Consider the following 14,797-nt stretch of genomic DNA (forward strand, 5'->3'; position numbering starts at 1 on the left):
ACCTGACCTCAACACAGAGCATTGTGTTAGTGCCCGCTACATGTATAAGCTACAGTATATTTCCAAGCTAATTCACAGCTTAAATTCAATGATTCTCAACAAATTGTTCAATGTGTCACTAAAGCTCCAAGCACTGGTTAAGGTATGCTCATCTTCATTAGAAGAAGAGGGCTGTTTCTAATGATTACGTTATTAGAATTGTTTAGACATAATACAGACATTGAATACATTAATATCAGTAAAGTTCTTATAGATTTGACAAAATAATGTTAAAGGTCCCATGGCATGAAAAGTTCACTTTATGAGGTTTTTTAACATTAATATGAGTTCCCCCAGCCTGCCTATGGTCCCCCAGTGGCTAGAAATGGCGATAGGTGTAAACCGAGCCCTGGGTATCCTGCTCTGCCTTTGAGAAAATGAAAGCTCAGATGGGCCGATCTGGAATCTTCTCCTTATGAGGTCATAAGGAGCAAGGTTACCTCCCCTTTCTCTGCTTTGCCCACCCAGAGAATTTGGCCCACCCATGAGAGAGAGACATCATGGCTTTCAAACGAGCAAAGTGGCAGTTGGTCAAGGACAGACAGCTAGCTGGACTATCTGTCCAATCTGAGTTTTCTGTTGCACAACTAAAATAACATTTGAACATAGCCTAGGCCTACACATGTTCCACCAAAACAAGGCTATTTTGCAGAGGCACCGTTGCTCCGTCCGGCGTTTAGCGCCGCCCAAGACGATTGTGATTGGTTTAAAGACATTCCAATAAACCAGAGCACATTTTTCTCCCATCCCGGAATGCTGTGTAGATTAGCCAGACCCTCCTCCGCAGCACTGTGGAGGAAGGCCTGGTAATGTGAGACTAGTGGAGCTCTAAACCGGAAGTAGCCAGCTCAGAAGTCTCAGTGGTGTGCCTGCTCTATGGGCCCCATAATGCGGAAGCAACGCCGATCATCCAGGTAATTTTAATTGAGGAAGTTTTTTTTTTTTTTTAACATCCATTGATTGTACTTGCTCCCTAGAGTTGCATAGTGCCAGAACAGGCGTTTGGGGCGTACATTGGGGATGACAAAAACAAGTTACGCGATGTTGCTTCAAATGAATTTTGTGTATGATTTTGGTCTACTACATTGGAGGCTGAACCGCGCCCACTGGCTCCATGGATGTAGCTAGATGTAGACTGACTCCCTTCTGCGTCAGAGCACCTACAAGACACTGTTCAGGGTGAAACACGCCCCTTCTTCAGCAACCGCTTGGGACACGGTCGGTCCAGTAAACACAGGGCGACACGTTTTCGCTGTCACTGTTATTTTTATTTGGCGTTAACTATGGATTCCGACAACGAAAGAGTTGCAATGAGGAAGAAGAATGAAGAAGCCAGAAGACGAGAACGTCAAGCAGGTAACGTTAACACTTGCTCACTTTAACGTTATAACGTTAACGTTAAGTGTGCTATTTTGGGCAGCTTGGTCACAGAGGGCATCATCAATATTCATTCAGCTAGCTAGCTAGCTAATAGCAAAGCGAAAGTGAACGCTATTGTTATTTGACTCTTCCATTAATGCTAACGTTACCTAGCTTAGCATTGTATGTTTACCTGGTGTGGAAGCACATATCAAACGTAGCGTTAGCATTTAATGTTAGCTCCATTTTATTTCTATGGTTAGCTCATAATAGCTGACATTGACCAACCTAAAAGCTAAATTAAATTAGCCCACTCAACTTAAAAGCGAATATTACTAAGATAACGCAAGTGAAAGGTAACGTGTCAGTCCTTAGAGTACATTTTCCAACTCGAAACAAAGATACTTTTAGAATAACACACTGGCTGTTTTTAAAATTAACATAGAAGCTTTGGATAAGCAGCTTCTGTTTCTTTGAGGTTATCTTTATTGTTAACTTTATTCCGTGAAGATATAAGAATAGGGGTCCGTTTTAGGGGAAAACTGTTCATTAACATCCTGAAACGCCAGCTAATTCTAGTGCTGTTTAGGAATTGACAGCTAACCTTGTAGCTAGCTGAAATCCATCGGATATACCCTGAGTCACAGGGTGGGATCAGCTTGTGATGCCCTGTGGTAATCCGTATTGATTATGTCGGTGACGTAACGTTAGAGAGATGAAAAGCAGCATCAGCAACAATCCAGGCCAATTGATTGACAATATGGCAACTTGTTACCTTAACTTTAAATTAGTTCATTAGTAAAGTACTTATACCATGTAACGTTATATGTTACTATTCAGCTATTTTATGCCTAACTACTGTAACGCTAGTGTAAGTCCTGACATATAACTTTGTCTATAGGTTCAAGCACGCATGATTATGATGTTGAAGGTAGGGATCGTATGCATTGAATGGTTGCACGCCCTCTGATTTTGACTGAGGCAAATGTTGCATGCATGGCAGATAATGTAGCTGCCAGTCTTAACAAGTCTAACAAGTGCCTAGTAGTGGGTCTGTGTACATGTGGGTGGAGGTGACATTAAAAAAGGTGGGTGTTCAGAGATGGATGAAAAGTTGATCTGATGCATGATTGGATTAGAAATGTATTTTTAGCAAGAGAAAATTAAGAGTCACATCTGACAGAAGTTGCTGCTTACAAATTTATTAAATTCAGAATATATATTTCCACGGATGATTAGAATCAGTTGAATTTATTTTAGTGCATTTATCTGTCTTTTTTTCCCCCCAGCTTTGGAGAATTCCGACTCTGACATTGGCTTGTGTGGCTGGCTGTTGGTCGCGCTCTCCATTCTTCTCATGCTGGTTACTCTGCCCATCTCCATATGGATGTGTATTAAGGTCAGCTGCTGGTCAAATGCACAGTTTATTTTTCTACTTTACAAGCAAAGCTGGCTGGGATAGTGGAGTAAATTACTGGGGATGGCCTGCTGTTTATTCAGTCTAGGGTTTGTACTGTAGACTCATCCCCTATATTATGTGTATTCATTGTCTTTCATTTACTTTTAATTAAAATGAGTATGTAACGAGCCATTTATGTGGTTTGTCTTTGTCTCGGTACACAGATTGTGAAGGAGTACGAGCGAGCCATTATCTTTCGCTTGGGGCGCATTTTGCGAGGGGGAGCCAAAGGTCCAGGTCAGAAATGTTTTTATATACACCTATTATATACATGTTTACCCTCTCCAAATGTACTTCAAACATGGTTCCAGTGTCTGTATGTCCCACATGATTATCTTACACTCATCTTCACTTAAGTAAAGGTTCATTGTCTTGACATTTGTTTACAAGTCCCATCGCTACTTTTGCTGAATAGGCAGTGTGAAACTCAACAAACCAAATGTTATTTGGTTCAGAGCCTTGAAGATACTGTGAATTGTGTGATGATGATGATGATGATGATAATAAGAGTTCAACGTCTTACTTTATTACGTTATAACATCAGAATCAAAATCAGAAAGGGCTTTATTGCCAAGTAAGTTTTTTACACATACAAGGAATTTGTCTTTGTGTTGTTGGTGCATGTCACATTCTCTCACATCTGCTTCATAGAAGAAGAACGTAAATCTAGAATATCTCTGGGACCAGCTTTTTAACAAGTTTAAGTTGAGTTTTTCTGGTTTCATTAAATGTAAAGTTGCATTGTTTTCTGCTTCTAAATCGGAGGTTTCCACTCTTTTATATGGTATTTGTATTTTTAGTGATTTTTTTTTTTTGTGGAGGCATTTAACGATGGCTAACTGTTGGCTTACAGGCAGCATAAACCAGCCTTTGAATACAATCTGATATTCTTTGTTACAGTGCATCAGTCCCTCATTGTTCGATTGTATGTTCATGGCAAGATGATTTCATAGAACCCAAGTGAACAAACAGGACTATAAGGTCACATGAACAGATCTTCTGCCAATCTTGTCTGTCCTTTGTCTCTAATGCAGTTAATTCACTTACTGTTGATGTTTGGCTCTGCACTGCAGCTCGCCGCCCCCTCCAGCCAGTCAGTTACAGACTTAACAATGCAGATTCATCAGCAGAAACTTGGCAGATGCTCTGCCAAGCCTTTACTGCAGCCATTTCTTTCTTGTTCCAGGGGCTCTTTGTCTTTAGTCTTCAGAGGAGAAACGCATGATTAGTTGGATTGAGGATATTTGACGGACTTGGACATTCTTTCTACTCCTGGCCCTAGAAAGCTCTGTGGCTGCCTTATTAGTATGTTTAGGATCAGTGTCCTGAAATTGTCCTACACTTTGAATATATAAACACTCTTAAACACCCTTAAAGAGATAGTTTGGATATTTTAAAGTGGGGTTATATGAGGTACTTATCCATAGTTGTCGGTGTATTCAAAATATCTCAACCATCCCTTTAAAGCTGAAAGTCAGTACTTTAACCTCGTAGTCATTGTTTAATTTCAGTGCTGGTGTATAAAGCAAACAATAATAAACGTGTCACTGTCCGAATACGCAAAGCCTCTTCTGTACTGAGTTTGTGGGCTTGGGGGGCAATATTCGTTGTTGCTTGCGACTCTTTTGATTGTCAACCTTCTAAACCTAAATTACAGTGGTTAGTGTCTGCAAGGAATTCCTAAATGTACTATGCATTGTGCTGGATGCTAACATCAGCATGCTAACATGCTCACAATGGCAATGCTAACATGGTGATGCTAAGCAGTGGTGACCATATTCACATTCTTAGTTTAACATGTTAGCATGCTAACATTAGCTACTTATTAAACACTAAGTACAGCTGAGACTAATGAAAATATTATTAGTTTTGCAGGTATTTGATCCTTAAACCAAGGTATTGGTAATAAAACATATGGCCTGATAATGGTACTAGAGAAGCAGTCAGGGAATCACCAAGGGGATTACAATTCAACCTGATGGTGACATGAATGTCTGTACTAAACTTCATGGCAATCCATCCAATAGTAGATGAGACATTTCATTCAAAACCACAATCCTCAAAGCCATTCTGCTAAAAATTCTTAGAAGAAAGCATGGGGAGGATCACACGAGGGGGGGGCCTTAGTGTACCCTCCCACCCATCCCCTTCTTGCTGGGCAGGATGACAAAAGGCAAGTCCATGGTAAAAAATTAAAAACCTAAAAATTTGTAGGCCTAACAACAAGAATACATTCCTCCTCAAAGTTCAACCAAGTGGCATGCTACCACTTACAGTAGAGGGGCACCAACATACACAAGTTCACGGGGGTCCCATTTATGTGGGCTCCCAGTCCACAGAGCCATATGTCTGACAATGCTACTGCATATGCTTCTGTTCAATGTCTGAATTATTTAATCATTCTATTCTCAGTGATGTGACTTCTGTTTTGAAAGGCAGTGTATTTGTTTAAGTAAAAAAATACTCCCATGAGCAATAATTTGCATACATCTCATAACTCAACTGTCTTTTTATCTTTTGATTTCTTGTTTTACGGGATCTAAAAACCAGGCAGTGTCCTCTTAAAATGCTGAGATGTGACTCCTCAGAGTGCCATGGGACTCTGTAAATGACAGTATGGAGTAATAATAGCTCTCTGCCAGCAAACGTCACATTCCTGAGGAGCTGGAGGAGCCAATGCCAAAGTTGAATTCAGCATTTGGTTTCCTGTAATGCCCCTTACCCTCACGCTCATAATCTGGCTCACTCTCCACCTACAGCTGTTTACATTTAGTGACTTTGAACATTTCCCTGTATATTAAGGTTGAAACAGGCTCACCGGGATAGTTTGTCATAAAATGGAAAGGATGTACACTTCGCATCTGTATACACTTCTCTTCTGCCATAAACAGAGATGTTTATTGAAAGCACAGCTTTTTCAAGGATGCTTGTCTGTGGAATTTTCCACTGCACAACAAGATGGTTTACAGAGTGTGTTGTGAGAGCATCTGAGGTCTCTTTACTTGTCTGACAGGAAATGTAATCGTTGAGAATGCTGCAAATGTCATTATAAAAAAACGGCATGAGGAGACTGCTGTTGTCTTCCGTTCCCCTCCTGAACAGATGGCCGTGATCTCACCATTTAAATACATAATATCTTGACAGGAAATGCAGCCCACTAGTCTCAAACCGTTGTGGCATTAATGTTTGCTAAATGATTGCACACCTAGCACATGTCTGCTTCACTCAGGCACATGCCTGGTATTGTTTAATGCACTAATTCAATCATTGTGACTTGAAACAGGCGTATGAAAGCTGCAAATATCCACAGCTTTGCCTGGCTGTCAGCACAGCTGCAGTCTTATAAAGAGAGAGCTTGACTTGGCCTCATGCCAGAATTTCATTCATCCCGGTGTTTTCAAACATTTGTGAAGACGCTTCCTCATTATTGTGTTTACAGTGGCTTTAGTCTTTGTTAAAACTATTTGCATTCTTGTGATTCCACAGGGCTGTTCTTCATCTTGCCGTGCACTGACAGCTTTATTAACGTGGACATGCGCACCATCACCTTCGACATCCCACCGCAAGAGGTATGACATGCACACTTCCAATTACATTAAACAAATACTTTGTCACATTCACAGTAATTCCAAGGACATCAAAATAATTGTGCAGATTGATAGAGCCCACCAGTAATGCACTCTTTGGCAAATAAAACAATACAAATGTTTTGAACAGTTCCATAGAACATTTTCCTCATAACATCACAAAACAATTTCTACCTTTTTATTTTCTAACGTGTGTTAAATCACTATCCTGCTCTCAGGTTTTGACCAAAGACTCTGTCACAGTGAGTGTTGATGGTGTGGTGTACTACCGGGTCCAGAATGCTACTCTGGCTGTGGCTAACATCACTAATGCAGATGCTGCTACACGGCTGTTGGCCCAGACCACCCTGAGGAACGTCCTGGGTACCAAGAACCTCTCAGAGATCCTGTCTGATCGTGAAGAAATCGCACACAGTATGCAGGTAGAGTATGGTAGCCGTTATACACACTAATATTAATTTTGGTCCAAAACAAAATGCCAGCGCTAACATGCTTCCTAGAAATGTCAGTCTGTACATACTATGGCTGTCCCTTTTTTATTCTAAATTTGCACTTTCTTTCGAACATGGAGAAAAATTAAATACTGACTGAAATTCTTGACCATACACATTAGAATTCACTATCTGCATTACCTATTGCATGCCTTATTCACCTATCAGTAAACTAAGCTAATAAATAAAATGGAGGAGGACACTAGCGGGCAAACAAGTGGAGCAAAGTCAATTGTGCAAGACACGTACGAAACTCTGACTGACCACAGACGTATGTACATATTGTATGCTGGTAAGAATAGTTTATCTAACATTCTATATAAGGTGTGTTACCCTTTTTCTACATCCATGCCACACATGGATGCACAGCCACCACAGCTGTTGTGTTTGTTAGGATCCTTAGAAATGTGACTTTGTATCACCCCTGTTGGCTACATTCAGTCTCCTCTTTGCTTCCAGTAGACATTTCTGAGGTTTACGTCTGTGAGCAGTGTCAAAAAACTAATTAATTATTAAAGGTTTAATATGTAGTAGGTATCGCACAGCGTTCAAAGTTGGCCCCTCCTCCCCAGCTGAGAGAGAGAGAGAGAGAGAGAGAGAGAGAGAGAGAGAGAGAGAGAGAGAGAGAGAGAGAGAGAGAGAGAGAGAGAGAGAGAGAGAGAGAGAGAGAGAGAGAGAGAGAGAGAGAGAGAGAAGTTGGGTGAGCTAGAAAGCAAATAAAGTGTGGGGGTGGGTCGATAAAATCAATCAGGATTGAGGGAAGTATACTGAAATTTTGACGAAACTGATTTTGAAGAAATTTTGAAATCTGTCTTTTATTGATTTTTCTTTTTTGTTTATTTTTTTATTTGTTGTTTCGCCTTGTTTGATATATTTCCTGGAACTGGATAATGGTGACCCACAGAAATTAATAAAAATAAATAAAAAAAAGAAAGCAAATGAAGAGAGGGAGCGACGAACAAAGCAGTGAATCAGAGGCATAAAAACACTATTTTCTGATTGTTTTACGGCAGATGCGTTCTAAAGCACAAATAAACACACAGACGTCCGCAGGAATGTGCCCCTTTGCTGGATGTTGTGTGAATGCAGAGGTTCATCCTGTTTGTTTCTGTGTCAGTTAGCCTCGTGCGTTGGTATGAGACGCTGATGGTTAAGGCGGCAGTATTGGGAATGAGAACGGGCCGCACACCCTGTGCACTGTTATTGGCTGGGGGTTACATACCCACGTGGGGCCCAAAGGCTCTTTGCTGACGCCCATAAACGTCCCACACTCAAGAAGAAAAGAGAAAATGCAGGCAGGGGGCAGGGTCTCTGCAGATGCAGACACCACCACACACTTTTACTATGTCATAAGTGATGATTAAGAGGGACTATTTCATGTATAGTCTTGCCTCTCAAAACCCAACCCCTCGTCCAAGTCGTGAGAGGTGGAAACAGGTAATGTACGGGATTGCCAGGCAGGGCGAAGTATGGTGGGTGGTTTAGCCACCCGGGCCACTATGGTAACCATGAAAGCCAGCCTGGATGCACCCAGAAACATGCTGGCTAACGGGGCTCTGGTAAAGCTAGGTGAACCAATCATCCGCTTAGTGGAACAAAAACCATCACAAAAACATTCATGAAAAAAATATAGAGCAAGGTTTGGAAGTGGAAGGTTTCTCTCCCCAGACAAACATGAAGCTGCATAATGAAAGCCGAAAGGAAGTTGCACAGCTGATCCCCTCCTTGCAACCAAACACACCACAAAGATTGGCGCCTGGAAGATCCAAACAATGTACCAAGCCGGTAAAGTTTCCCAGATAGCAGACGAAACATCGTGGGAATCTACTGGCCAAACACAATAACTAATGAAGAGCTCTAAACAATGACCAATTTGAAACACAAACCAAACGCAGGAAATGCAGCTGTATTGGGCACACCCTGAGAAAACCACCCTCCAAGAAGACCAGGCAGTCCTTAACCTGGAACCCACAAGGGAAAAGAAAGCCAGGAAGACCCAGGAACAGTTGGAGAAGGTCTGTGTAGGCAGACCTCAAGAAAAACATCATAATCCTGAAATGAAGCAGAGAAGACTGCCCAACACTGAACCAGCTGGAGAAAGTTCATAAATGACCTATGCTCTCTAAAGAGCAAAATGGGTTAAATAAATTACAAGTCTATACATTGTTTTTAGAATAATAATACATATTATATAAGTTGAAGTATAATTTAAAGCTGCACTGATAAATATTTAATATTATGTAATTTCAAAGGTGTCTCTTAAGGTGACAAACCCACAGAAAACGATCACCCAACTCTGCAATCACACTAAAAAAATGATCCGTCTTGCTAAAACCTAGTCTCTTACATGGCATGATGCCAATCCTTCTACAGTTCTGAGTCATTAGGTCAATGTGCTGACATTCCTTCACTGTTATACACTTCTATGATTGTTAGAAAGGCAGATATTAGATTGTAAATGTGCTGTTTTTGAGAGAAACTAAAAGGCTGGAACCCTGAAATAATGCACTCTAAAGCATTATGCAGAAAACACATTATGTAGTCAGTAAAAATAAATGTAGGCAATAATACGAGACTCCAAAAACACAGACTGAGGGAAAACAGAATGCAGGATTACAGTGCCACCTTGCTTAGAGCCAGTTTGCCCAAAACTCAAATGGCAAAGTGTGCATTGCTGCCATCATCTGGCCCCTGGCATCTGGCTGAATTGATAAGCTATTTGGATATCAACTGTAATCACACAGTTGACATCTTCGTGGGTCAGTTTTCAGGCTACTGTAGAATTATAATGTAGTGATTTGATTGCTTAAGCTGTACCTGTGAACTGACAGTGATTCCTTTGCTGCTGCATTAAGAGAATCGAGTGAATCTCTGTTCAATAGCCGTAGTTGTTACAGCACAAACATAAAACACAGTGGCCTTTTTATAGACAGATTCAACAAGCGTGCAGCACAGAGCACAGCCACAGACGTTTAAATTTTTGCTTTCGCTGTCAGAGGCTTTGTCTTTTTTGATTACATTTAACAAGAACAAAGCTCCTTTCTAAGTACAGAGACCTATCTGTTTTTATTGTTACAAGGCTCCTAATATGTACTGTAGTTGGTGATCTTAAAACATACTGCATGAAATACTTGATGCATACAATTGAAAATAGACAAATACTGCAGTACTATGATGCTCGTAGTGGTTGCAGGTTTGCGTGTGTAATTTTAGATTTGTTACACCAACTGTGCTCTTAATGTAATTTCTTTCTGCAAGAGGGAAACATGCGCTCAGCTTGAGCTCCATCTGCTGGACAAATTGAGAAATGCAAGAGGCTTTGAAAGAGGAGGGTGTTTTGGACTGATCTTGGTCTTTGAGAAAAGGAAGTTTTCTTTTGCTTTTATCACATCAAATTGTTGCAGTGCTGATATATAGACATGTTGCCAGTTTCTGTCAAATGCTGACAAAATGAGCTATTTCAATAGAGAAAACATGTTGAACACTTTCTGTCTCCTTCAGTCCACTCTGGATGATGCTACAGACGACTGGGGGATCAAGGTGGAGCGGGTGGAGATCAAAGACGTCAAGCTGCCCATTCAGCTCCAGAGAGCCATGGCTGCTGAGGCTGAGGCCACCCGTGAGGCCAGAGCCAAGGTAAGGTGGTTCTGTTCAGTAGAACACCCCAGTGTTGTAATCAAGACCATCTAAGCCGAGACAAAGTCATCACCAAGAGCCAAGATCTCCAAATGTTAAGGAGGGCGGCGAGAGGGGGTTAACATTAACACATTAGAAATGAGTCAAGTTATTAGTTGCATTTGAAGCAGAACGTTTTTCATCCAACTACAGTAATGATGTCAACACATAAATCAGTTTAGGGATCTCCCTGCAGTTGTGGTCTTGACCGGTCTTGAAATTAAATCCAGAGTCCTCTTTATCAGAGACTGAGTCGAGACAGAGTAAAAATGCTTTTGATTCCGAGACCTTCAAAAATGTGGTCCTGAGACCGGTCTCAAGACCAAGGCCCAATCTTGAGTACTTCAACACTGGGACATCCTCTCAAATGGATTAATATTTACACCCAGGGTGCGATTTGTGACAAAAGCAGATCATGCACAACAAAAAACATGGACGAATGAAATCCCTCTTTCAATACGATGGATATAGAGCCACTCGTCCAGCCATGCCAAAACGCTTATTTATGAACTTCAATATCAAATGGAAAATTATCTCAAAATGAAATGGCACAACTCGTTGTCAACATAAAATACAGCACTTTCAAGCCGGAGAGCGGAGTTTATTTCAAAGCGAAATCAAATACTTTTAACCACGATCTTTTTCCTAAACTTAACTAGTCGTTTTGGTGCCTAAACGTAACTGTCATCTCCGCATTACCCTAACTTTTTCTGGCTAAACCCCACTACCACGGCCTCTGAAAGGACCGTCATCTGGCGGTGCCTGTACCCGGCTCACAGTCACCTCTTCGCGGCTAAACTACTGCCGCTGGTGGCCGGCGTCCCGGCGCTCTGTAGCTGCTAAATACAACCAGCAACTGTTGCCCGGATTTTATCGTTCTATTTCATGTGTTCACGTTACAGCGCTACCCAGTGGGGATACATATTGTCCCCTCTGGGGATAAAAAAAAATAAGTCAGCAGAGGCAGGGATATGCAGACCAGAAAGGGGGAAATCCCATGCATCCCCCCCCCCTGGAAAATCGCACATTCATTGAAAATGTCTAAATATTAGTATTGATTTTTGTGCAGACATGCCTCACCTTCAGTCTTGTTCCTCCTGTTTTCTTCTGAAGGTGATCGCAGCGGAGGGAGAGATGAACGCGTCGCGGGCGCTGAAGGAGGCCTCCCTGGTGATTTCCGAGTCTCCGTCAGCCCTGCAGCTGCGTTACCTTCAGACCCTCAACACCATCGCCGCCGAGAAAAACTCCACCATCATTTTCCCGCTGCCGATGGAGATGATGCAGGGCTTCATGAAAAACTGAGTAGGAGTCTCAAATCACATCGTTACACATGCACACACACTCAACACAACACCCATGACTTACACACATATATTTAGGCCTCTGTGTCTATTAAGCATGTCTCTTTGAACCAGCAGTGCTATGGTAACGCTGAGGAAGTTGTGCTTGTGGCTCATGTTGCACCGAGCTGTCCTCAAAGAACTTATATTCACTACCACAACAGCTTTTTATCGCCTCGCCATTGTTATATTTGAATCGCACCTCAAAGAGCATAGCTGCTCCGTACATCAACACTAGTGAAAGTTGTAGTAACGTACTCTTTATTATTAGCACTTCTGTCTTATTTGTGTCTGATTAAATTCGTACACACAGTACTGTCCAACTTCTATCTGTAGGCTTGATGCTACGGTGTTTGTATGCACAAAATACAGCATAATGCCTTGTTATCAACTGGTATTGCTAACCGTGGCTAACCTGGCTAGAGCAAACCCCACTGAAATAACAGTTAATTCTCACTTGTTGTACTAGAATGCGGTCAACCTGGGTGTGACGTCATTCCCAGGTCCGGCTTCCGACTCCCGAGGTAAAAGGAACGCGGCTGTAGTCTGCATACAAAATCTAAAACCCTTATAGGTTAATTAGACAGCTTAAGCAGATTAGCAGAAGATGAAAATATGAAATGTAACCCGGTTGAGATTTAACTAACTAGACAGATATAGTGCAGCAGGTGGTTCAGCTTTCACTCAGCCGTTTGATTTCTCTCTTTTTGTGCTACAAATGTAGAAATCAGGCAAGGTAGAAGCACGAATGCCCAAACCTTCTCCTCATCCATTTAACAAACATTTTAAAGGATGGATGCTGAATATACACACACATACTTACTTTACTTATACAGTACAGGCCAAAAGTTTGGACACACCTTCTCATTCGATGCGTTTCCTTTTTATTTTCATGACTATTTACATTGTAGATTCTCACTGAAGGCATCAAAACTATGAATGAACACATATGGAATTATGTACTTAAAAAAGTGTGAAATAACTGAAAACATGTCTTATATTTTAGATTCTTCAAAGTAGCCACCCTTTGCTTTTTATTAATAAGGGAAAGAATTCCACTAATTAACCCTGACAAAGCACACCTGTGAAGTGAAAACCATTTCAGGTGACTACCTCATGAAGCTCATTGAGAGAACATCAAGGGTTTGCAGCGCTATCAAAAAAGCAAAGGGTGGCTACTTTGAGGAATCTAAAATATGACATGTTTTCAGTTATTTCACACTTTTTTGTTAAGTACATAATTCCATATGTGTTCAGTCATAGTTTTGATGCCTTCAGTGAGAATCTACAATGTAAATAGTCATGAAAATAAAGAAACACATTGAATGAGAAGGTGTGTCCAAACTTTTGGCCTGCACTGTACATACATACATACATACATACATACAATATCTCCTGATATTGTGGCTTTACTGCAACCAATGCCAGCATCGTGGTGCTCTGATAATTTTTTACTAAAGTATTTTCCTGCTATCCATATGGGGGCTCTATTGGCCTTATTCCCAATCCCTAAAACCAAACTACATGTTTTTTTTTTTTTTATATGTTATCTGCGCCATTGAACATTTTCAATGAATGTTTAGTATAAAACTCATTCCAACCTCGGCACCAAACTTGCATTGTAACCGTGAAGGTTCAAACGTGTACCAGGACGTGCAGTATACTGTACTCTCTCTGATTGTCATCAGGAGAGTGAGAGAAAAAAACACTGGCATTGTGATTATATAAAGATCCTCCTTTGCAATGGCCTAATGTTGGTGGATTGTTTTTGGTTTGCTGTATCCCATGCTAACTAGCATGGAGGTAGGCCGCGGTGTTAAAATAGCCCCTTCACAAAGTAGGGATCGGCCAGAGTGACGTGCAAATAATAACACAGAAACACAGACACAGACACACTCCTTTTTCTCCAGTTGCCAATACTTTTGTCATGGCTGAGAGGTTGACAATTCAGGCTGGATGTTACGTGTATATGTTTACAGTATGATTTCTATTCATTTACAGTATATGTTACATTTAGAAGAATGGACAAAATATTAGGAACACCTCAAATTACCATAGCATTGACTCTGCAACAGTATCAGCTACACTAGTGGTACTGTGTGTATGTCAGTTGTTCCTATTATTTTGGCTTTACCAATAAAGAGAAGCGGAGACTGTTAGAAACTTATCGCAAAGCCAAAAGCCTTAACTTACTGCCATTAATTCATTTCAACAGCCTAATATCATATTTCTATGCATTTACAAAATTAACTAATGGATTTTATTTACCTATTTTATTTAAGCAACAATATTTTTTAAGCAACAAAAATGATATTTCTATCACATACGCTCTTTCCCTGTGCAAACAAGCCAAATAGTTGTATTATTGTAATGTATTTATCTTTTAAACTGACATGTAGTTGTTATATGTACTGTATTCCTCCCTTTAACATATAAAGAAGTGTTGGTAAATGTTTGTTAAAGTATGCCTGACTTAGTAGTGTTACTATATATGTATTTATATATATATAATTGCAGATATGTGAAGTTAATTATAGCTTTGCTGTGACTAGACAGGGTTTCAGGTTGGTCACAACTGAGTTTAAAGTGAGTTACATTTTTTTTATTATTATTTTTGTTGTGAAATACAAAGACTGTTGCAGAATTTTACTACGGTAACTCCTGTATATTTGAGTTGCTACAACAGAGAGAGTATTATTTTTGCTACAGCTAGATAGCAAAGAATCTTGGGTAAACTTGCTTTAGAGTTTGAACTCAGTTACAGAGAGAAGAGCTGGTTACATACTATACGTAGCATGACATAGTGCTGCTGATCACCGAGCGTTTGTGTTCAGAGAAAGAAAGAAA

General features: G+C 40.6%; 1 protein-coding gene across 1 annotated transcript; it reads left to right on the forward strand.

Annotated features, from left to right (window-relative positions):
• The first annotated feature begins 1,215 nt into the window (after window positions 1-1,215).
• stom (stomatin) lies at window positions 1,216-11,943 on the forward strand. The gene is made up of 7 exons (XM_039780748.1): window positions 1,216-1,395; window positions 2,688-2,797; window positions 3,022-3,094; window positions 6,344-6,426; window positions 6,663-6,866; window positions 10,437-10,571; window positions 11,724-11,943. Exons 1-7 carry the CDS (start codon window positions 1,323-1,325, stop codon window positions 11,910-11,912), a joined length of 867 nt encoding a protein of 288 aa, XP_039636682.1. The 5' UTR covers window positions 1,216-1,322; the 3' UTR covers window positions 11,913-11,943.
• Window positions 11,944-14,797: the final 2,854 nt, after the last annotated feature.

The sequence above is a fragment of the Perca fluviatilis genome, chromosome 17 (assembly GCF_010015445.1).
Source record: "Perca fluviatilis chromosome 17, GENO_Pfluv_1.0, whole genome shotgun sequence".
NCBI classification, from domain to species: domain Eukaryota; kingdom Metazoa; phylum Chordata; class Actinopteri; order Perciformes; family Percidae; genus Perca; species Perca fluviatilis.

What these genes read in the sequence shown, in the direction of transcription:
- stom (XM_039780748.1), top strand. Translation starts at nt 1,323, where the DNA reads ATGGATTCCGACAACGAAAGAGTTGCAATGAGGAAGAAGAATGAAGAA. An exon ending in AAATCGCACACAGTATGCAG is followed by an intron (nt 6,867 to 10,436) that starts GTAGAGTATGGT and finishes TGTCTCCTTCAG; the next exon opens with TCCACTCTGGATGATGCTAC. An exon ending in CCCGTGAGGCCAGAGCCAAG is followed by an intron (nt 10,572 to 11,723) that starts GTAAGGTGGTTC and finishes TTTCTTCTGAAG; the next exon opens with GTGATCGCAGCGGAGGGAGA.